The 24,065-nt window shown below is 34.1% G+C and overlaps 1 protein-coding gene across 5 annotated transcripts in view; it reads left to right on the top strand.

Annotated features, from left to right (window-relative positions):
* The window catches only part of LOC131839064 (C-type lectin domain family 12 member B-like), a 28,073-nt gene extending 12,077 nt beyond the window's left edge, over nucleotides 1-15,996 (top strand). For 4 of the 5 annotated variants that reach the window (XM_059186148.1, XM_059186147.1, XM_059186146.1 and 1 more), the window contains 5 exons: nucleotides 2,646-2,744; nucleotides 6,180-6,392; nucleotides 8,028-8,134; nucleotides 11,296-11,404; nucleotides 12,380-15,996. In XM_059186148.1, coding sequence (XP_059042131.1) covers nucleotides 2,646-2,744; nucleotides 6,180-6,392; nucleotides 8,028-8,134; nucleotides 11,296-11,404; nucleotides 12,380-12,525 — 674 coding nt within the window. In that variant the 3' untranslated portion in view covers nucleotides 12,526-15,996. The remainder of the gene's footprint in view (nucleotides 1-2,645; nucleotides 2,745-6,179; nucleotides 6,393-8,027; nucleotides 8,135-11,295; nucleotides 11,405-12,379) is intronic. The other variant, XM_059186149.1, reaches the window with a different exon arrangement.
* Nucleotides 15,997-24,065: the final 8,069 nt, after the last annotated feature.

Genomic DNA, 24,065 nt, shown 5'->3' with positions numbered 1-24,065 from the left:
GTCTTCCGTAATTCTAAATCAAAGAAAGTACTAGACTTTATATCCAAGAAGACACTGGACCAAGTTTGTCCCTTTTTATGGAACATAGAATTAATTAACAGTTTGTCACCTGGCATGCCATTGACATATGATGGAAGAAACAACTATGCTTTCCATTAAACATAGGTGTGATGCTTCTCATAGTATTCCAAATCTTGATCTCAAACACCAGAGTAAATAAAACTAAGGGAAAACAAAAATAGCTGTTGATTTTAGGGGATCCGGAGGCCAAAGGAGAAAAAAACCAAAAGTCCCAAATAGGTAACTGTCAGTAATATTGAATGCCTGAAAGGGACAGATAACCAAATTAAACAACCAGCATAATAAGATTTTTTTAAGACATTAAATTATGGAATCAAAAAATTTTTAATTGAAACATGACTTTGACAGCAATAACTTCAGCAGATGAGTTAAAAAAAAGAGCAAACATCATTAAGACCCAACAGGATATTCTGGAAGATCAGACAGAAGAAATTATTCAAAGTTATAAAGGTAATAAAAATCATAATAGGCTTGGATAACATATCCAAGTAATCTAATATGTAAAAAATATTTCATAAAGAGGAAAAGGGACAGATATAAAAAGGGATATAAATTATGAATAATGATATATCCTCTAGAACTGGATATATACGGAGGGGAAAAAACTGCTATTCTCCCATCTTTAATTCAGAAAAGATATAAATCATCCATCCCAACAAAATAAAAATTTACCATGTACTCTTTCTAAGAAAAATACTCAAGAAAATTTCCAGACATACAAGGAATTAATCAGACCTCAGTGTAAGGGAAAATTTAGAGGTGAGTCAAAAAGTAATAGCTGATGATGGAATAAATATAATGGTAATTGTGATAATGAAAGTGCTAAATCATTTTTGCTATAAAATAGATACACTGCAAGAGAAAGTCATTAATAGTCTAGGACAAATTTTACTAAACTGTCACAGTAAAACCCAGCATTAAGAGAGAGGAGGAAAGGGAATAAAAGTACTATAAAAGTCTAGGTTGGAGAGTCTAAATTTAGCTATTCCAAAATTACAGATATTAAGAATATAATGCAAAGGAAAACATTTCCTTTTGGAAACAGCTAAAACTTTCATCCCAGGGGCGCCTGGGTGGCTCAGTGGGTTAAAGCCTCTGCTTTCAGCTCAGGTCATGATCCCAGGGTTCTGGGATCAAGCCCTGCATTGGGCTCTCTGCTCAGCAGGGAGCCTACTTCCTCCTCTCTCTGTCTCTGCTTATCTCTGCCTACTTGTCTGTCAAATAAGTAAATAAAATCTTAAAAAAAAAATATTCATCCCAATTTTTCATAGTCAAAGGAGAATGTAATAACCCATCTTAATATAAAAATAATAAAATCACAAAAGAATTTAAGAGAATTGATAAATTTAAAAGCTTAAATCAATAAATAGGAAGGTTTTGAAGAGAAAAGTTAATCTGAGACTGGTTTTATTTTTTAAAAAATCTAATAGTCAAATTAAGGAAAAATGGAAAAAGCAAAAGTATCAGATATCAAGTTAGGGCCACCTGGTTGGCTCAGTTGGTTAAGTGTCTGACTCTTGGTTTCAGCTCAGATTGTGATCTCAGGGTCCTAGGTTCAAGTCCCATGTTGGGCTCCCCACTCAGTGGGGAGTCTGCTTGTGATTCTTTCTCTCTCTGTCTCCCTCTGTCTCCCTTTCCCCATGTTCTCTCTCTGCTCTAAAATAATAAATAAATCTTTTTAAAAAAGGAATATGCTTAAATAAGTAACTAAAATGGGAGAGAATAGGGGAAGCTGGGTAGCTCAGTGGGTTAAGGCCTCTGTCTTTGGCTCAGGTCATGATCCCAGGACCCTGGAATCTAGCCCCACATCAGGCCCTTTGCTCAGCAGGGAGCCTGATCCCACCCCCAACACCTCCCCCCCCCCCACCGCCTGCAACTCTCCTTACTTGTGATGTCTGTCAAATAAATAAATAAAATCTTTATAAAAAAAAAAAAATGGAGCACACCCCAGAAATCCCGTATCCACTTCCACTCATTTAATAAACAAACAAACAAACAAATAAATAAATAAAATGGGAGAGAATAAATATGTGTAAAGCTCCAACCTCTGTAACTTCATGGCAATAAATTTGATAGTCTAAAGGAAGTAGATGATTTCCTAATAATATATCCAAGAGAAAACCTGAAAGGGCAATCATCAGAATGGATTGTAAATCATATTAAATAATAGATCTCAATATTAGCCTAGAAAACTTAGGAAAGAACATCTATCAGGTGGCCAACACTGATTTCCTGGAGATGGGAAGAATGAGGAAACAGCAAGATGGGGAAGGTGGGAGAGAAAAAACAATGCTAAAAAATGAACAAGAGAGTGTCAATGAAAGTATCCAAAATATGTCCTATGATCACATTTACTTAGAATTATTTGCTTTCAGTGTTAATTGTGAATGTAAAGATGTAGTTAATGAGGACTTTGCTTGATTTTGCAAGCAATTATTTTCATTAAAAAAATTCCAATAGTCCTATACATAAGGGGCAGGTGTGTTGGACAAGGTTATGGAAAAAGGAAACAACATAAAACGTATTGCTTCATGTCATTTTTCTAAATTGGTGCTTCTTCACAGGGCATAGCACTCAGTCAAAAGTGTGGTGCACTGTTGCTTTCATTTCGTTGACTGTGAACCTGGTGGTGCTGGCTGGACTGGGGACACTGGGCCTGAGGTGTAAGTTTCCACTTTTCTCTGAGCCTGTGGATTGCAAATAAATCCAAGTCCCAAGACATATCCATACAATGTTTCCAGATTAATAGAGGAGAAAATGTGTCATTACTGTAGGACCATATCATATTCATCATTGTCTCGAGGATATTTTAATGACAAATTCCTTCAGTGACAACTAAGGCTAAGGATTGTAAAGTAAACCCATTTTTCTAGAAATTATGAAATCAATACAACAAAAATACAATTAATTATAGCCTGAGAGTTTTCATGATGATTTCATATGTTTAAAGCAAATTCTCCATTCTTCACGTATTTTCTTCTTGTCTAATTCATTCTAATTGCAAACATACTTCAAAATGGTATTATCATACTTGATGTTTTTCTCTAATTCCTCCATTAATAGCCAGTTATTTTGTCCTAGGAATCACACCAATTTCAGGTGAGTATGAGCTGGTTTCATGGTGCTGTCTTTTGAAAGATAATTTCTCCCAGATGATTATTTTTTTCCTAAAACTTCTATAACTGTTCTTGACAATAGCACAATAATTGGTGGGCAGGGTTTTTTCCTCTAATATAATGCAGGCTTCATAAGAGCACAGATTATGGCTTATTCATCCTTGGTATTCTTTGAATGAATGTATTAAATGAATAAATGAGTGAATTCAGGAACAAATAGGTGAATAAAAAGAAACGAGTAGGCTTTTGAATATCAAAGCTGAAGTATCTTTATAAGAAAAGGAAAACTCTCAATCTACCCTTATTAGCAATTTGTTCCACAAATAAGAAAAAAGAAAATTGCAAGTGCTTAAAAATATATTTTCTCAATAAAGATCTAATGCATATAAATTGCCAAAACCTCAAAATACAGAGAAAGAGAAGAAACTAAAAGCAATTGCTATCTGTCAACGGGAGTTAAAGGCTATTAAAATATAAAAACAGCGTTAATATCTCTGGAGTCATAGAGTAGATATCATTTATATCAATATTTTATTTAATAATTTAAATACTCTTATTATATTACTTATCATTTTTGAGTACTAATGTTTTCCCAAGCTCTTCACATATAAATTATGGTTATATCTGTCCAAGAAACTCAAATTGCAACACATAGGGTCATGATCTCATTCAGTCTTTACCCAAATCATGTCCTATAATCATGTTTACACTCAATTTCCAGGTCAGAGAACCCAAAATACTTCTGCAATTCTGTATGGTCTGTAAGTGATCAGGGGGAGTATTTGATTATTTGCTTATACATCTATCATTTCATTTTATACTTTATGGTTTTGATTTTATTTTTTAATTAATTATTTTTATTAACCTTTAATGTATTATTTGTCCCAGGGGTACAGGTCCATGAATCATCAGGCTTACACATTTCCTCCCCAATGTCCCTAACCCACCACACTTTCCCTACCTCTGCAACCCCCAGCAACCCTCAGTTTGTTTTATGAGATTAAGAGCTTTTTATGGTTCGTCTCCCTCTTAATCCCATCTTGTCTCATTTTTACCTTCCCTACCCTCCAAGCCCCTACCCTGCCTCTCAAATTCCTCATATCAGAGAGATCATATGATAATTGTCTTTCTCTGATTGACTTATTTCACTCAGCATGATACTTTCTAGTTCCATCTGCATTATTGCAAATGGCAAGATTTCATTTCTTTTGATGGCTGCATAGTATTCCATTTATACTTTATGGTTTTAATGGCCCTTTGCCTTATGTCTTTATGTTTCTCTGCTTTGCTACATTGGTTGTGTCTTCTATTCTACTGCATTTCCCAGGCCCTATAATGATTTTTTTCTTTAAATATCAATTACTTATTTGATAATTAAAAGACTTTTAAGAACTCCATATTTTGGGAGCATCTTTTCTCAATCCTGGATGCTAGTGGGTAATTCTCTTCCCCCTTCTCTTCCCTCCTACAACAGTGAGTACAAAGGCATTCTGAGGAAATAGAAGGAATATTAAAATTGTTAACTTTTCTTGAGCACCCATCCATTGTGATTTTATCTAATTTAATCCTCATAAAACTTAAACTAAAAATTAAATATTCGATTAAGTTGCAGGGTTCTCAGGTAAACTAACATCAACCAATTTTTAAAAAACCCAAAATATGTTTTAACAATCCACAAAATAAAGCAGTTATGAAGTTTTCTGAGTCTCCTGATGTTCTTAGAGACATGATCCCCATGTTCTGAGTTTTTTTTTTTTTTTAAAATCCCAAGGTTGCCATTTACCAATTGCCCATCCTTAAATTATGGTTATATCTGTCCAAGAAACTAAAAAATTACAACACATAGGCTCACCAGTATGTTATAGTACCTCCTAACTTCACATGTGTGAATTTTCTATAAACTAACTACTGAACTGCATCATCTTTTATTTTGAGATACCTGCTTCACATGGATTTTTTTTTTTAATTTTTAAACATTTTTGGGTATTTTCTTCAACAAGAAACTAGTTCTCTATTGTGTAACATACCTTTTTATCTCAAATAAATTTCAATCTTTAAAGTACATACAGTTAGTATTTTATACATATGTAAGTATCATTTTTTAGCAATTTTTTTTAATTTTTTATTTTTTATAAACATATATTTTTATCCCCAGGGGTACAGGTCTGTGAATCACCAGGTTTACACACTTCACAGCACTCACCAAAGCACATACCCTCCCCAATGTCCATAATCCCACCCCCTTCTCCTAACCCCCCTCCCCCCAGCAACCCTCAGTTTGTTTTGTGAGATTAAGAGTCACTTATGGTGCATCAAAAGAAATGAAATCTTGCCATTTGCGACAACATGGATGGAACTAGAGCGTATCATGCTTAGCGAAATAAGTCAAGCAGAGAAAGACAACTATCATATGATCTCCCTGATATGAGGAAGTGGTGATGCAACATGGGGGCTTAAGTGGGTAGGAGAAGAATCAATGAAACAAGATGGGATTGGGAGGGAGACAAACCATAAGTGACTCTTAATCTCACAAAACAAACTGAGGGTTGCTGGGGGGAGGGGGGTTGGGAGAAGGGGGTGGGATTATGGACATTGGGGAGGGTATGTGCTTTGGTGAGTGCTGTGAAGTGTGTAAACCTGGTGATTCACAGACCTGTACCCCTGGGGATAAAAATATATGTTTATAAAAAATAAAAAATTATATAAAAAAAAATAAGTAGAGAATAATAAGAAAGAAAAGCAACAAATTGAAAAAAAATAAAATAAAAATAAAAAAAATAAAAATAAATAAAAAAAAAAAAAGAGTCACTTATGGTTTGTGTCCCTCCCAATTCCATCTTGTTTCATTGGTGATGCAACGTGTAAGTATCATTTTAATATGAGTATTCCATTAAATTATTAAGTAATAATTGTGATATTAATATAATTTATTGGAAAACTTTGACTATGTTAAAGTCATTAATCTCCTAATATGAATTATAGATTATTGGAAACTCATCTTCAACAACAGAACAACAAATGATATTGAACAAAGCAATATACAACAGTTGGAAGAAAATTTAACGCTATGCATGAATATGTATAATAATGTCTCAAATGAGCTTATCATTTTTGAAAATATGACACAAAACATATTAAAAAAGCTGACAAACTTTACCTCAGAATACTGTGAAGAGTTAATGAAGAAGGAAAAAGGTGAGTGAAATGGTCGCTTATTTCATCTAGTCTCATCCCTGACCAGATTCTCCATTTTTTCCTAGACATTTTACTGGGTTTGACATCTTAAAATATATATGAAATAAAGAAAACATGGAAATACAAATTCTTGTATTAAAAAAGCACTTTTGTCACATAGTATAGACACATAGTCACATAGTATAGTAATTAGAGGGGTATTTTAAAATATCACTCTCCTCTTTCCTAAATTCATTTTTGAGGATGAAAGGGGAGTTTTTCCCTTTCCTTTCTATCTCTTTCTTCTTCTTCTTTTTAAAATATTTTTCTTAAAAATTCTCTTTCATGCAAGGGTGCTCTTATATTTACTATGATCCTTACTAAAAGAATAGTTGTTGTGGGTTGGCTACATTGTTATTCAAAGAGATAGTTTTTTTCGTTAGATTTCTTTGAAAGTGACAAATCTGTCTGGATAGTTTAAGGGTGGAAGACCAAGATGGAGCGTATGAACATGCAACTTTCGTTTGTAAATGAGACTGGATATAAATGATAATCACAAGAATCACAGTGGAAACCTAGGCTTTGCGAGACAGTTCATCCAATTTCTTCAGAGAGGAACCATGTCCTTTCCCCTCCCGAAAATCCTATAGCTTCTCAATCACTTTTCTTCCCTCTTTTCTTCACTTTTTCCTTTCTTATCTTACATAAGAAAGAAAGAGGGGGGGAGAGAGATAAAAGGAAGAAAGAAGGAAAGAAAAGCAGAAAGAAAGAAAGTCACTTCACACTATGTGTCAACACTTGGGAGACCTTCAAGAATATTAAGTCTTATGCATAACAATAATAACTATCCCTTGCCTTAAGTTATTCATGGCATGATAGAAGAAGCAAACAAGTAAACAGAAAATTACAATTCAGTGTAATGAGTGCTCATAAACATAAATATGTAATGTAAGAAACAATAGTTGAAAGAAAGAGTTGAGATTGGGTGGGGGTATAACATTCAATGCTGGGACTGGAAGTATATTGTAATAAAATTGGTGAGGGGTAGCATGGGGTGCTCAGAAATTTCAAGGTATTCAAAATGAATGGTTGACAGGAACCTAAACAAACTAATAGATAAGATTGGAGTGTCACTAGTGTTCCCATAGATAATGGGGAGGGTTTGAATTTTTCCCTACAAAAAAAAATTAGACCACTTAAAGCAGAGTCTGATAGACTCTGGGTGGTGCTAAGGTTTCTGTAAAAAAAAATATATATATATATATACACACACACACACACACACACACACACACACACACACAGAGACTAGAGATGGACTACAGTCTTGCTGTAGCAATCCAAACATTGTAGTTTTCTTTGAGTGCTTTTAGTAAGCCCTTTGTCACTTTTCTTCCTCTCTATGATTTTCCTTCTTTCTTCAGATTATTCTAAATCCAAATCCCATACCATTTCAGATCTCATTCTCTTCCTTCTCTCATATTATAAGCAGTCATCTCACTCAATATGTAACTTTGGTTAATCATTTCAATAGGCAATGCAAATGGTTGTAAATTCTGATACATATGCTAATTCATAGTATATCTGTTCATACATATTATGCTTATGTATATATCAGAATCATATCTTTATAACCTTTCCTCATGTGTTTTTCAGATGTTCAATTTCACTCATGTTTGGAATCATGGATGTGGTACGGAAATGGAAGCCAAGGTCATGCCCAGATGAATATGGACAGTAAGAAAAATTGCAATAATACCCAGGTCTGTGGGATGATCTACAGAAAGTTTTTGGTATTGTTAAGATATAGGTCAGGAGAATCTGGATAACAACCTCAGTCCTTGGCTATTCCTAATAAATGGCCTCCAAGCCCTTTACCTTTTGAGCAGTTATTGGAGAATTCTGCTATCACAGGTTCAAATGCCAAGTATATACAATTATTACACTGATCTGTCCATGAGACCTGTCAAAAAACGTAAGCTATAGAACTTTATTTCCTCAGGATTTCTTATTCCCTGTGTGTTCTGGTTCTTGTAGAATCAGAAAGGAGAGAGCAACGATTTATTCCAGGTGTGAGGAATATTTTAATTGGCCATTGATACAAATTTAATCATGGGATTCTCTTCTACCTTAGAGTTGTCCTGTGATGAAAAATTATACTCTCAGTCATAATGTACGTGGCACAATCCTGCATATGACCTCTTATCATCACACATCATTACCTTAATTAATGTTATTAGTTAAAATACAAAGAAACAAATCAGGTAAACTTACTGCAATGCTCATGATTATTTTGTTGTTGTTTTTCTTAATATTTGAGTGTAGAAAAAAAAAACAAATTTCCAAAAGTAGAATGCTAAAACCCTTATAATCCAGCACAGTATGTTTGTTTAATGTATATATAGCATGCTCCAACCAACCAGATTTTATCATCAACATTTCTTGAATGTGGTTCATGCCTCTGTGATTTTTTTCCCTTTATAGTTTTATTAGCTGAGTTATTCTGTCCCTTTCGAACTCAACTAATCCAATTCACTTCTCAAGTTTCAGCCTCATTGCTTCTTTAAAATTTTGCTTCTAAACAAGCTCAATTAATGTCTTTCTCTTTCATATTCCCCACAGCATTACATTTTTAGTTAACAGCTATGAGTGCATCTGTTCTGTTAGAGTTTTAACTCCCTGAAGGTAGAAAACATGTCTTGCCCGTTATTGTATATCCACTTATGATACTGGAAACACCTTAAGTTTGGCTGAAGTACCAGTATTTCTCAATATCTTGATTTTTTTAAAATTGTTTTTTCTTTTCTGTAGGCAAAGAGCATACTTAGAATGTCATAGAAGATATTTTTTGTTATTTTAGTGTATTATTTTGCTACATTTTTAAGAGAAGAGACATCTGAATCAAGAGAAACAATTAATAGTTAAGAAATTAAGAAAAAATAAAGTTGTTTCATGCCACAACCTAATTAAAAATGAGGTATGAAGGAAAAAGCAGACTATGAGAATTTTAAGATTTTGTCTTGAAATTTTTCACAAGGAAAAATGATCAGTCATATATATGGTATTTTTGTGTTTGAGACTGATATTGAGTGTAAATTTTAACAGGTCAAATTTATGGTGCTTGTGAGAATGACATGGACATGAAATGTTTTTGGGGTTGGAGCTGAATGGGAGATGACTGTATTGAAGATTTTAAAAATTTGCCCTCCCATACTTTTATTAAACAGTCATTATCAAATATTTACTAATGATTACTATGTACTTCTACTATGTACAAGGTGAATTTAAGCCTGGTAAGTTTTGATCAATAAAAATAAAACCTATAGATTAGGTGATAATATCTAAAATAAATTAGTAGATTAAGAAAAGAAGAAGCCAAAGGATAGAATCCTAAATATCCACACTATAAATGGGGCAGGAAATTAGGAGAACTATCACAAGTGTTTAAGAATACGTGATTAAAGAAGGAAGGGGAACGAAGAAGGTGTAATACCAGGGAACTGATGGAGAGAAGTGTTTCAAGAATAATGTAATTTGAGGTGCCTGGTCAGCTCAGTCGTTAAGTGTCTGCCTTCAGCTCAGATCATGATCCCAGGGTTCTGGGACTGAGCCCCACATCTGGCTCCCTCCTTGGTAGGAAGCCTGCTCCTCCCTCTCCTACTCCCCCTACTTGTGTTCCCTCTCTTGCTGTCTCTCTCTCTCTCTGTTAAATAAATAAATAAATAAAATATTAAAAAAAAAAAGAATGATGTAATTAACAGTGAAAACACTTCCAAGAGGCTAAACAGTACATACAAGTAATGACAAATACTATTCATTACATGCCTACTATAAGTCACAAACTGAAAAAGATGCTTTATTTAGGCACAAAACAATCTGTAGTATCAGTTCCATTATATCTAAATTTCAGGTTAGGAAACTGAAGTTCATAGAGGATAAGTAAATTTCTTAAGGTCACATGAATAAGTAGCAGACCAAAGACTCAAAGCCTAGTTTGCCTACTTCAAAGCCCCAGATAGGTTTAAAAGTAAAGAGTCAGTTGACAACTAAAAAATGACCCTGTCACGAGTATTACAAATGAAGTAATATGGGGTACATGCTGATAACATTATTATTTAAAAAAATATTTCTTAAGTTTTTACTTAAGTCTACAGCATGGAGTATATACTGAGGATATAACAAAAATCTATACCCTTATAAATCTTAAAGAAGCTTATAATCTAAGGTGAATCAAGACAATAAATCAGTAATTAGCAAGTTATTAAACTGCAATGATTCTGTTACATATACCCCCCCCAAAAAAAAAAAAAAATGAAAAGACAGTGCTCAAAGGAGATAGTGAAATGGCTTGAAATCCAAAGGACAAAGAAATTATAAAATCAATTTTAAACTCCAGATTTTCTTTTAAGCATCTTGAATGTTAATGGAAGATAAGCTATCTTTGATATCTTAAGAAAAAATTTACAGAACCAGGAAGGGTTTTCAAGACATTATTACTCACTTCAGGGCAGTGCCCAAAGAAGAGGGAAAGATTTAAAGAGTAGGTTAGAAATAGGTAAATTGGAAAAGAGTGGAGGGCCTCATTGGAAAGGTTAGTCCCAAATGAATGGGAGTCCACTCACAGTCAATGCAGAACCTCTGTCAGTACAGCCATGGCGGTGTCTGGAGGAATGGGGATTTAGCTCATCTGATGGCTTCTCTTTTTGCCTATCATCTGCTCAGTGTTAGAGTGGGATGGTGTTAAGAGAAAGTTTGAGAAGAATAAAGATTTTAAAATTTTTGAGGGAAAGGGGACAAGGAAGCAAGAAATGAAAGGATTATTGAATGGAATTTTGATGATACTAATCTGATTCTGTGGCACTTGAATTAGCTCTCAGTGGAACAAAGGAGCAATAACTGATTTTGTTGTTGTTGATGTTTATAGGTGTTCTTTCAATGTTTTCCATTACCTATCCCCTGGGTGGATCTGGATTCTCCTTTCAAGAAGACAAATTGGGAAGAAGGAAGGGTTTTAAAATTTTGCATTGTGACCTGTGAGTTAACTTGCCACTTGCTTATTGTCAATACTAAAGGAAACCTAGTTTGTTAATTTTGAAGATGTCTCTCTGACAGCCACCCTCCATATGTGGTCAAAATGTGTCAAGATAGATAAAAAAAAAAAATTCTGGGAGCCTTTTCCTGAAGCTCAGGCAATATTTTTTTCAGCAAAAAATCTGTTCTATATAGAAGGAGTTCATAGAATTAAGAACATGGAAGATAGAAATTCAGAAACTGTTATGCTTCCCTGTCCTTCTTTACACACTCCTATGCTTTCCTAAGCCCCTAAGGAATGGACAGAAGTTACAAAGACAAAGTCAAATCAAGGTCAAGGATAATATCTTGTGGAATATAAAATAGAATGGGAATCAGGGTAACCATATGATTTATTGACCAAACCTGAACATTTTGAGAATAAAAGGAATCAATATCAATAATTGCACTACAACACCAAGCATGAATCTAAAGTGCCCTGGGCATACCCAGATTTTTCAATGGCTTCTTGGGTGAAATTGTCAATGAAAGACCCAGAGGTAGCTTTGGGCCATAGACAATTGAATACTTTTTATTTATTTATTTATTTATTTATTTATTAAAAGATTTTATTTATTCATTCAACAGACAGAGATCACAAGTAGGCAGAGAGGCAAGCAGAGACAGAGAGCAGGAAGCAGGCTCCCCGCTGAGCAGAGAGCCTGACACGGGGCTCGATCCCAGGATCCTGGAATCATGATCCTGGAATCAAGGCAGGGGTTTTAACCCACTGAGCCACCCAGGTGCCCCTAGACAGTTGAATTCTATTAAATTCTTGCAGTAGTGTAAGAAATCACCATAGTTATTATCACTTTGGTCTTATTTAACTAAAATAACCTGACAAGAAAATATAAACTTTGGCAATAATAGATTAGATTCATGAGGTAACGTTATGTTTCAAACTAAAACACATAATTTTTTTTTTTTCCTGGTCACAGATTTGACACTTGCTGAAAACAGCAAAGTAAAAAACACGACAATGGGACACACACCAAATACAACTCAACTCCTGGAAACAAGCAGGGTTACAGAAAGTAACCAGAGGTCCAGAGATGGGGACAGGGTCATTCATGATGGGCATTAAGGAGGGCGTATGATGTGATGAACACTGGGTATTTTACACAAGTGATGAATCATTGAATATTATATCAAAAACTAATAATGTACTATATGTTGGCTAATTGAATTTAAATAAAAAAACAGTGAAATATATGACATTCAAAAGAAATGACATGATTGGAAAATTTAATACCTTTAGTAGTTATATTTGTGAAAATAAAGTAGCTATATCAAATTTTCAATTGTAGCTAAATGCAAACATTCCTAGTTTATGTATTAGTGTGCAAGATAAAGGTGACCATGTAAGCTGAAACTTTGGAAAATCGATCTCAGAATCCAAGAGAAAATTTTTTGATTGTTTTGTGACTTTAAAAACTTTTTTTGTCAAAACATTAAAAATGTCTTACTATTGGTTATAAATGTGTAGAGAAGTGGAAAAAAGTAAAATAATACTACTTAATATGTTGTAATTCCAAATATTAGAAACATTGAATATTAAATTGGTTTCTCCCATTTATCAAGAGAAGCAAGAGGAATGGTATAATCCTTTTTGTGATACAGCTTACTCTACAGATTGAACATTTTATCCATTCCTTGGCAATTTGCTATATTCCTTTCTTTCTTTTTTTTAAAAATTAAAAAAAATTAATAAATGTATAATGTATTATTAGCCCCAGGTGTACAGGTGTATAAGTCACCAGATTTACACACTTCACAGCATTCACCATAGCACATATGTCATTTTCCTTTCTAGGTTAGGATCAGCTTTTAACATTTTAGCTTTTGTGATGTCAAGACATGAAAGATTTCCAACAGTTCCTTTAATGTGAAGTTTCCTGTAGGCAGCTTCACCTCCTCCAGCATATCTCCCTTCCTCATTTTTGCCAAGAAATTATCTTCAGCAAGCTCTTCCATTCTTCAGGAATTTCAAAGTCCTCCGAGACTCTGAAATGATGGCAGTATCAATATTCTCACAGTCATCTATTTCTTCTTTCTTATTATTACCCATTAAATAATGGGTAAATATTTTTTTTGTTGTTATTGAAGTATCATTGACAGTTGTTTTGTCTTTAACTCTGTTTTTTATTTAAATCACATTCTGCAAAGTCATTCACATGGTGTGGAAAAAGATCTTGTCTCTTATAAGGATATTCTGTTACCTTCTGACAAGATGTTTGAATATTTTCAGCTGCATGCTTTTTATACTATTTCTTCTAAAACTCGGCTAAAGAAATTGCATGAGCTCCAGTTACAGTCAATAGTCTGCAAGGGTTTAAAAGCTTAAACAACTCCTTAGATTAATGAAGCTGTATTGCTGATAGAAAGCAAATTTTCATTTTTTCCCAAGATCTTATATAAATCAGGTTGATCTAGAGTATTATGTAACAGTAGAAGTGCTTTGGAAAAATGATCTTCCTAAAATATCTCTACAACTGAGAAGCAAAGACGGAAAACAACTGTATGCTTTTCTATCAATATATAAATGAAATAAGAGATTCTCGGTGACCAATCATGGACAGACCTTGAAGGAATTGACAAGAGTGGTCATTTATCATAATGATCATCTATTACTTATGTAGCAGGGTGTTGTACTTTATGCAATTACTCACCATATATTGTAATAAATGAAAACTGAACTGTGTTGTTGGGGAATGAGTGTTAATTGAATGAACTGTGACCACTGATATCTGTATATGGGAACCATGTAAAGCAAGAACTATCTGTGTTTCCAATACAATCTGTTACTGCATGATTTGAATACCTCCATTGACTCCTGTATATTATAGCAATTTTTAAATTCAATTAACGTCTACCTTAATCTCACTATAATATTTGTATGGAATACCGGATATAGAAGTAATGACTTTGTATTTTCCCACAAGCTGCTCAGTATACACCTATAAGATATTAATTAAAAAAATAATTTCTTATTTACTTTTAACTCAGATATTATGCAACTCAGTTAAAAATGATTCAGTGTTTGTTTAAAAACTGATTTCTCTTCAGTCTTCCTTTTATTAGTATTCATTCTTTGTGCTACTGCAAACTTCATATAAATTTCAGAAATTCATGTTCCTAGAAACTTAGGCAAACAATTCATGACACTGGGGACTTCTAACATTTACTACATAATCATACTTCATATCCCTGTCTTTTTGTACAAGCACCTATTCATTTCCTAAGTGTGTCTTTCTGAATAATTATATCTGCTATCTTCATGGATAAGGAAAAAAATTGATAAACTTAAATAACTACTTCTGATTTAAGAAAAAGCAAGAAAAGGTAGTGGAAGAAGAGGAAAAGGAAAAAATTCTAAGTGAATTAGAATGGTAGACTATTTCCTTAATATGCTAATGATCATATATTTAAAATTGTCACCAGTATGAAACAAAATAGTGATTCTTATGTATTTTGTAATAATCAAAATGAGTTTATCACCATATTACCTAACATTGCCCTGGAAGTCTAGTAAGTGAAAAAGAGAAAAATTAAGAGTAGTCACAACTGATTATAAATGATCAAATATTAATTGTGGATTCATAGAAAATGTGTTATTAAAAAAATAGCTGAATGTTATGACATAAAATTATTGAATTGGCCACTCTCATGACAAATGTCCAAGACATATTCTTTATTACATATAAATAAAAAGTTGTCAGAATAGCAAATTGTTCTAATAAGAGAAAAGGCATTGACCAACATAACAACAAATATATAACACTCATGAAAAAATTAATAGTGAATATGAAATGATAAAGATTTAAAACTGTGGTAAAAGAAACAAGATGACTTGAACAAAAAGATGTAATATAACTTATTCTTGGACAGAAATTTCAAATTTCTAAATGTATTACTCCTCTCAGATTCATCAACAAATGAAGTGCAATCAAAATATATATTCTGGAAAACATCCATAAAATTAATATTACTTTTTCAGTTTTTTGCTGGAGAACATGATTAAGAATCCACTATGATGGGAAACATTTCATTCTTAAAAATTTTTTTTTTCTCTTCTTCCTCTTACTGGTAGTTCTGAACGTTGGATTTTATTTTCCCCTCATGGGGTCAAAAGCTACCTAAGTATATGATTGCAAGAGGAAATATAGTGGACAGAAATCAGGTATTGGCAGTTTTTCCATTTTCATTTGTGTGTGAATTTTTAATATAAATGTGGGAACATAAAGAGTTAATGCAAGTCAAAATGTTTCAGTGAATACGTTTCAGGAGTTCAACTTTATAACAATTATAAATAAACCTGTTAAATTTTTCTGGACAATGCCAGCATTGGGATTTTTTTTTAAAAAACAAGTAATTTTTTATGAGCAGCAACTAAATGGTGTTTGAGACGTTTTTTTCATGCAGTAGATTCCAACCATTCAGTATACTTTTCTAACTGACTTGTCCTACATGCAAGTACATGTTTTTAATAGTGTCTGTCTCCGGTGCTGTTCCTGTAAGTTTGCTATTAAAATACATTAAACTATTTAAAAAAAAATCCAAGAAAATTGAATTCTTTTCGGATGTAATTTCAAACTGATTCTGGCTAGGAAGCAGACTAGTTTCATCAACATCACATGTATATCGTACAGTTTTCTAGAGTAAACACGTGCTATTTCTGGTATTTAAAAATAAGTTCAAATAATAAATAAAAGTCGACATCTAAAATGTGTTCTGTTCTGTAATCATGTCATCCTCTTTCTCCAGACCATTACATATTTCCATCAATGAGAAATCTATGAAGGTTTTCTCAAAATATTAAGGTTGATACTTAAGGAATTCATGATCTAGCCCTAATCCTATTTCTTATTACTCTTATGGTGAAAATATCCTCAATCATTCACTAAAATTGAGTTTTCCATATGAAAAAATTCAGTCACACATTTAATAAGAAAAAATGTATGTAACAAATATTTTGAGTGTTGCAAATATTCCACTGGTGAGATTGTGGTGTAACAGGAAACTCATGCATAGCTAGAGGAACTGAAAGATGATGAAATCGCTAGTGAGAATTTAGTACAATGACATATGAATTTACTCTTTGAGCCTGAAATTCTACTTTTAGGAAACTATACTCAAGTAGAATGACAAACAGAAAAAAAAAATAAATAAATAAAGAGAGAGAGAGAGAAAAAGAGACAGAAAGAGAGAGAAAGAGACTATATGCATAAGGCTGTTCCTAAGAGTGTTGTTGGACTACTGGGTATTTACCCCAAAGATACATATGTAGTAAAAAGAAGGGCCATCTGTACCCCAATGTTTATAGCAGCAATGACCACAGTCGCCAAACTGTGGAAAGAACCAAGATGCCCTTCAGTGGACGAATGGATAAGGAAGATGTGGTCCATATACACCATGGAGTATTATGCCTCCATCAGAAAGGATAAATACCCAACTTTTGTAGCAACATGGACGGGACTGGAAGAGATTATGCTGAGTGAAATAAGTCAAGCAGAGAGAGTCAATTATCATATGGTTTCACTTATTTGTGGAGTATAACAAATAGCATGGAGGACATGGGGAGATGGAGAGGAGAAGGGAGTTGAGGGAAATCGGAAGGGGAGTTGAACCGTGAGAGACTAAGGACTGAAAAACAAGACTAAGGGTCTTGAAGGGGTAGGGGGTGGGAGGTTTGTGGAACAAGGTGGTGGGTATTTAGGAGGGCACGTATTGCATGGAGCACTGGGTGTGATGCAAAAACAATGAATACTGTTATGCTGAAAAGAAATTTTTTTTAAAAAGAGAGCATTGTTGGTTCTTCGCAATAAGAAAAGTAGCAATTGTCATATGGTTTCACTTACTTGTGGAGCATAAGGAATAATGCAGAGGACATTGAGAGATGGAGAGGAGAAGTGAGTCGGGGGAAATCAGAGGGGAAAACAAACCATGAGAGACTGAGGACTCTGGGAAACAGAGGGTTTTGAAAGGGAGGGGTATGGGGTGGGGTGAGCCTGGTGGTGGGTATTAAGGAGGGCACATATTGCATGGAGCACTGGGTATGGTGCATAAACAATGAATCTTGGAACACTGAAAAAAATTACAATAAATAAAAAACATATATATGTATATATGTGTATATATATATATATATATATATATATATATATATATAAAAGTAGCAGTAACTCTACATTATAAATTCATACAATGAAGTAATATGCCACTTAAAAGCAATGAGGAAAAGCCCTTTGCTTACATGGTTATAGGTTACCATCAAGAGATATCATTAAATGAAAGCAGCAAGAAGGAGAACGATGTTTATAGTGTGCAACCTTTTGCTTAGGAAGATGTGGGGAGGACTACAACTTAAATACAGACATACATATACACATACATATGGGTACTTTCTTAGATTTTCTTAAAAGAAATAATTATAGGATAAACCAAAACTAATAAAAATGAAGGAAAGGATAACAGAATATCATGAAAGCTAGATTTGCATTATAGTTTTGATTTTAGACCTATAAATGTTTTATATGTCAAAATTAAAAAGACAATTCCTAAAAAAAGGACCAAATTGAAGTAAATAATCTTAAACATATACCAGTTTTGCAGTGTAAGCACCCAGACAAGAATTTAAGTTTTATTAAAATAGAGTATTTGACTGTAATGCCCTGGTGAGATAAATCATAAGGAAAAAATGAGAAAATTGTGAATTTACTGAATATTTACCAATGAAAGGTAAGATGAGAAAAGCCCAGATATATTTTGATGTATCTGGCAAATTGGCATGTTTGGATTTTCTCGGTATTTTAGGGGAATCGGAACTTGAAAGTTAAATTATAGAAAGATGTTTTCACACATTTCATTTTTTTTCTCATGAAAATTTGATTCTGCTGCATTTGCAAATGTAATCCTTCAGAATCATAAAAGACTAAGATAATATTACCACATGTGTTTCCTTCTAGTCCTGCTAGGATAATTTCTTAATAGGAATTATGTTCATAGAAATGATTCTACTACAAGACTTGGGATAGAATAAAACACTTTATTATCTTCAGAACTACTGAAGTGTCCTTCAGAATAGCAATAGCCATAAAAAAATACAACATATTCATTGCAATTGTGCTCACCAATTATAATGTGGTGGGGTTTTCCCCATACCACCAAGTGATTGGACACCAGGTGGATGTCCTACAACCCAACTCAATTCTGACACCTTGTGCGCGAGATACTGTCAGATCCCACAAGTTAAGGGCTCAGTCCCATAAGGTTGTCTCCACTCCAGATGTTAATCACAGGCCTGAGTTGTTACCTAAGCTTCTCATTGACATACTGTAAATCAAAGGTTACCTTGATGCCCTTCTTGGTTTCCATTAACTGGTTAGAGTGGTTCACAGAACTCAGGAAATCAGTTTACTTACATGATACCGATTTATGACAAAGGATGTTAAAGGATACAGGTCAACAGCCAGATGAAGAGATATATACGGCAAGGTCCGGAATAAATCAGCTTCTATTCCTGTGGCATTAGGTGTTTAGGGCCAGGCATAGTGCCAGGTGGAAGCTTTCCGATTTACCAACCCAGAAGTTCTGGAACTCCTTCCTTTTGAGTTTTCACAGAGACTTCACTGCTTATACGTGCTTAATTAAATCATTGACCATAGGTAGATTCCACCTCCAGCCTGTCACCCGTCCCGGAAATCATGGGGTGGGACTGAAAGTTCTAACCCGAATTTCATCAGTTGGTTACCCTGGCAACCTCCGCCCACCCCCAACCCCAGCCTGGGGGATTTCCAAAACTCCCTTCAATAACATAAATTCTGTCTTGCAAGTCCTGGTTGAAAGAAACTTTTTAGGAATAACAAACACCTATTTCACCTTTCGGCTCTGAGGTCACTTGATTTCAGGAAATGGGAACAAGAGACCACAAGTTTTAACAAAAAGATGTTCCCATTGCATTTATCACTTAAGAAATTCCAAGGAATTTAGGAGCTGTAAACCAGAAACTACAGATGGAAGACCAAAATATATATTTATTTATAAACCACAGTATCACATTTGAAAATAATATTCATGAAAAATATATTTAAAAAAAACAAAGTTTAGGGGCACCTGGGTGGCTCAGTCAGTTAAGTGTCTGCCTTTGCTGGGGTCACATGATCTTAGGGTCCTGGGATCAAGTCCCGAGTCTGACTCCCTGCTCCACCAGGGGCCTGCTTCTCCCTCTGCAGCTGCTCTCCCTGCTTGTGCTCTTCTCTCTCTCTCTCTCTCTCTGATAAATAAATAAATAAAATCTTAAAAAACAAAAAGCAAAACTGGGGGCAAAAATAGCCAAACAACATATATTAAAAATAAATTAATTAAAAACTAAAAAACTGAAAATTTCTAAGGATACTTTCAGTTTCTAGTAATAACTGGCTCTCTAGTCATAAAAATCTGAAATATATTAAAAGCTAACTAAAAGTTGTAAAGTTCTTTAAAGTAACAGTAAGGGAACTTCAGCCCTACTTAAGATCACCATTGGTCATAAAATTGCCAATGAAGTAAGCAATTTTCAGTCCTAGAGCATTTCACACTTAGATAACAACAGATAACTCATGCCCCTTTGAAACTCTCATTTGTAACCTCACTCATGGTAGGCATATTGCTTTACTCACTACTTTTTTCTCTTTGAACTTCTTCTCTCCCTCTCTCTCCAGTCTTTCCTTGAAGTTCTATTTAGAAGTTTTCTTTTTACAAATGCTATTTTCTTAATATGCCTAGTATATAAACATTTATTTAAATGTGGATAAAGCTCACATCATTATCTCAAGCAGTCCTCTCTCCTAACATCCAAAGCAAGCTTTTTATTTACCCAATTAAATGATTTATCTGATTAATCCAAAGGAACACCAAACCAAATAAAGACAAGTATATTATACCAACTCCTATTTTTTCAGTGTAAAAATATGAGAAGTCCTACCTCACTTTTACCTCCTATCGTAGCAAGCCAAATACTATCTAATTTAGGAACTTTATTCTATCTTTGTGCATCTTATCACATTCTCCACTTTAGCCTATTCTAAGTCCTAATCATCTCTCGCCATTAATAATGCAGCTTTTCATGTCTCCTCCATCCTAACTCCCATTTATTAGATTTATCCTTTTTTAAAAAATCAGAAAATTTAAAATCCCTAATTGAAGTATTTCATTAGACATAGCTTAATTTTTAGCAATTTTTATAAGAAGTGCACGTTCTGCATATCTGGCATATAAAGCTTTCAAGCATATGGGAAAGAAACAAAGCCCCAGTGTTTTCATGTATCACACTGCTTCATAAAGTAAGTTCCTATCATGCTTACTTTCCTAAAGCCTACCAAATAGATATTTCACCTCCAAGCCTTTGCCTGTGCTGTTCCTTGCAACTTTAATAATATATATTTGCCTGATTAATTCTTTTTTTAAAAAGACTTTATTTATTTATTTGACAGACAGAGATCAGAAGTAGGCAGAGAGAGAGGAGGAAGCAGGCTCTCCGCGGAGCGGACAGCCCGATGCGGGGCTCAATCCCAGGATCCTGGGATCATGACCTGAGCCGAAGGCAGAGGCTTTAACCCACTGAGCCACCCAGGCGCCCCTGCCTGATTAATTCTTAGTCATCCTTCCAAATCTAGTGAAGGTGATTTAATATTAGTGGAACAAGTCAAAATCATGTGTCCAATCAAAATAAACAAGTCACATCATTAATTAATGCTTGAGAAAAGATACAGAATGATGATCTCTTGCAACAGCAACAGAAAGAAAAAAAAAAACTTTACTTCATTTTTAATTTTAAATAAAGACGACTTTTAAAATATTTTAATTTTACATATCTACCTTCCAACCATCCCAATTCAGGCAAGCTCTTTGTTGATTACAAACAAATATATAGATACAATTTTGTTGTTATTACTTTAATTCTTAAGAATGGGAAAAATAGAACATGCATTTAAGTTCAGTCCAGAAAACCTTTGCTGTATGTTTGCCTTAGTCAGATCTAGTAGAGTCCTTTAGAAATACTTGTTTCTCTTGTTTCTCAAAGAGTGGTTTTGAAGACAGAAGACAGACACTGACTCAAGGTATTATGAAATTTGAAATTAGCACAGAGGATGTCTTTGATGACTCAATCTTTTTCTCACAACAAATACCTTCATTTTGTCTTAGGAAATTCCCTTACAGTATTCATACAATTTAGAATAAGCAGAGAGAAGAATGAATATTTGAGGCTAAAGGGGAATATGAAAATAAATTTTTGCAAATGAAATTATATTGCTTTCAAGTAAATTAAGTGAACAAATAAATTTTCTTTGGAGTATTAAAAATGCAAGATTTTAATATAAAAGATGGAAAACAACAGGTTTTTTTTTTTTACAGATTAGAATTATTATTAAGTTTTCTATTTAACATATTCTCAGTAGGTCAAATATTTTACCAAAGATATATTTCAAAGAAAACTTTCCCACAGCTGTTCTTTAAAAGCTAAAATCTTCACCTCTTCCTTTACAACTATTGCAATTCATACATTTTACTCTATATTTCTTAAATAGCATCTTCTGCTGTACACTCGTTAGTCCTATGTTAAGAGTCATGGGCTTCACATAGATATAAAATCTAAGGAAAGAAAGGTACCTTTTTCTTCTTTATTATCACTCTTTACTGGTTTTCTTTCATTTCAATTATTTTGTATTCTCCTCTTTTGGCCTTTCAAATAGTGTGCCTCCGAGTTTTAACATATTCTTTGCATGCTTTATTACATATTTTCTCTGGAAATCCTTATGTTTGTACATGACTTTAAATACAAAATTCAGACAACACTCAAATCTTTATTTTTTAGCCAAAAATAAATAGGCAAGAGTAACAGACCCAGAAGAGGAATACATTGCTTCCAAAATACAAAGAAGCCCACTAGGCCTTCTGCCTCTTTTTTGATTGTAGGAAAGGCCATACGCAATAATTAATCTTGGCTCAAAAGAGATATTTTAATATATCCTACACCAATGGACCCCTAAAGATTTCACTGGAGAAGGCCCCCGAATTTTTGTCAAATTTTTTCTGAAATTTGTCAAACTCTCTGACACACAAATGTCTTACCAACAAATCAAGAGTAATTGCTACTTCTTGCTCATTAGGTCCAGTCCGCATAATGTCATCAATGTAATAGACCATATAGAAAGAAAAGGTAATCAATACAACTGCAAACTAAATTTTAACATGGGCCTTGAGAATTGATATGCCCCTGAGGTAGAAGAATGAAAATGTATTACTGGCTTTGCCAGTTGAAAGTGGATTGCTTGTGATTGGTCTTATTGATAGGAATGGAGAAAAAACATTTGCCAGATCAATAGCTGCATACCAGGTACCAGGAGATGTACTGAGCTTGCTGAAGCAATGAAAACAACAGCTGATACAGCACCTTCAATTGGAATACTCATCACCAGATGGTTACAATAACCTACAATCATTCTCTAGGATCCATCCATCTTCTTCACAGGCAAACAATAGGAAGAATGAGATGGGGATGACCCAACAAACTTGGCCTGACCAAAATTCATGTTCCTTTCACCTAATGGTGAAATCCCACATCCTTATATTCATTCCCACACATGCTCCCCAGATTTCTGTCTGTATAAATCAGAAAACTCAAGTAGTTCTTTTGAAGTAGAGCTCACCTCTTCATGGGTCACATTTTGTACATCTACCTTTTGGGGCCTTCTCCGACTTGAGTCTTACTATAAGTTTAGAAGGAAAGGGGAACAAAAGGGAGGTCCTGAGGATATACAGAATTGCCTTGCCTGAGCAAGACAGGGAGTCTGTGCAGTTTCCTCAGCATTGCAGTGTTAATTTCCTCAGAAGGGGATAGAAGGGCTACTTCCACTGGGGTCAAAGGCTTCTTCTTTTGGGAATGGGGAGATCCCTTCCAGTGTCAAAAAAGACTCATCAGAATTTGGAGTCTCAATATCCCCAGCTTCATCAGGATCTTCCCACATGTCCCTACTCCAACTTTTGGGACCGCATTCCTTCCCAGTCAATTGCTCCCACTTTAATAGTAGGTATTCTGAGACTGGGAGTTCAATTTCTGTAGTAATTCAAATGATCATAGGTTTGATTATCAGCCATCCCAACCCTATAGCTAGGGAATATTAGGGTGTCTTTCATGACATACATAAAGTTTTTTTTTTTTTTTTTAATTTTAAAAGACTTTATTTATTCATTTGTCAGGCAGAGACCACAAGTAGGCAGAGAAAGAGAGGGGAAAGCAGGCTCCTCACCAAGCAGAGAGCCCGAAGTGGGGCTTGATCCCAGGACCCCAGGACCATGACCTAAGCCAAAGGTAAAGGATTAACCCACTGAGCCCAATACATAAAGTTTTTAGATCATTTATTCAGCACTTGAACTGGGAGTTCAAATCCTTGAGCTCAACCTTTTCTTTCCCAACTTTGTCCAGTAGAAACAACCAGCCAGTGTCATTGTTATCTGTTAGTTTCCCGATAATGTTTGAAAGTAATCACCCAGCTTCTTGTTTTTTTTTTTTTTCTTTCAAGATTTTATTTAAATTTTAGTTAGTTAACATATAGTGTAGTATAGTTTCCAGGGTAGAATGTAGTG

The sequence above is a fragment of the Mustela lutreola genome, chromosome 8 (assembly GCF_030435805.1).
Source record: "Mustela lutreola isolate mMusLut2 chromosome 8, mMusLut2.pri, whole genome shotgun sequence".
Taxonomy (NCBI): domain Eukaryota; kingdom Metazoa; phylum Chordata; class Mammalia; order Carnivora; family Mustelidae; genus Mustela; species Mustela lutreola.
The sequence above is the reverse complement of the archived record's forward strand: the minus strand, read 5'-3'. Positions and strand labels throughout refer to the sequence as shown.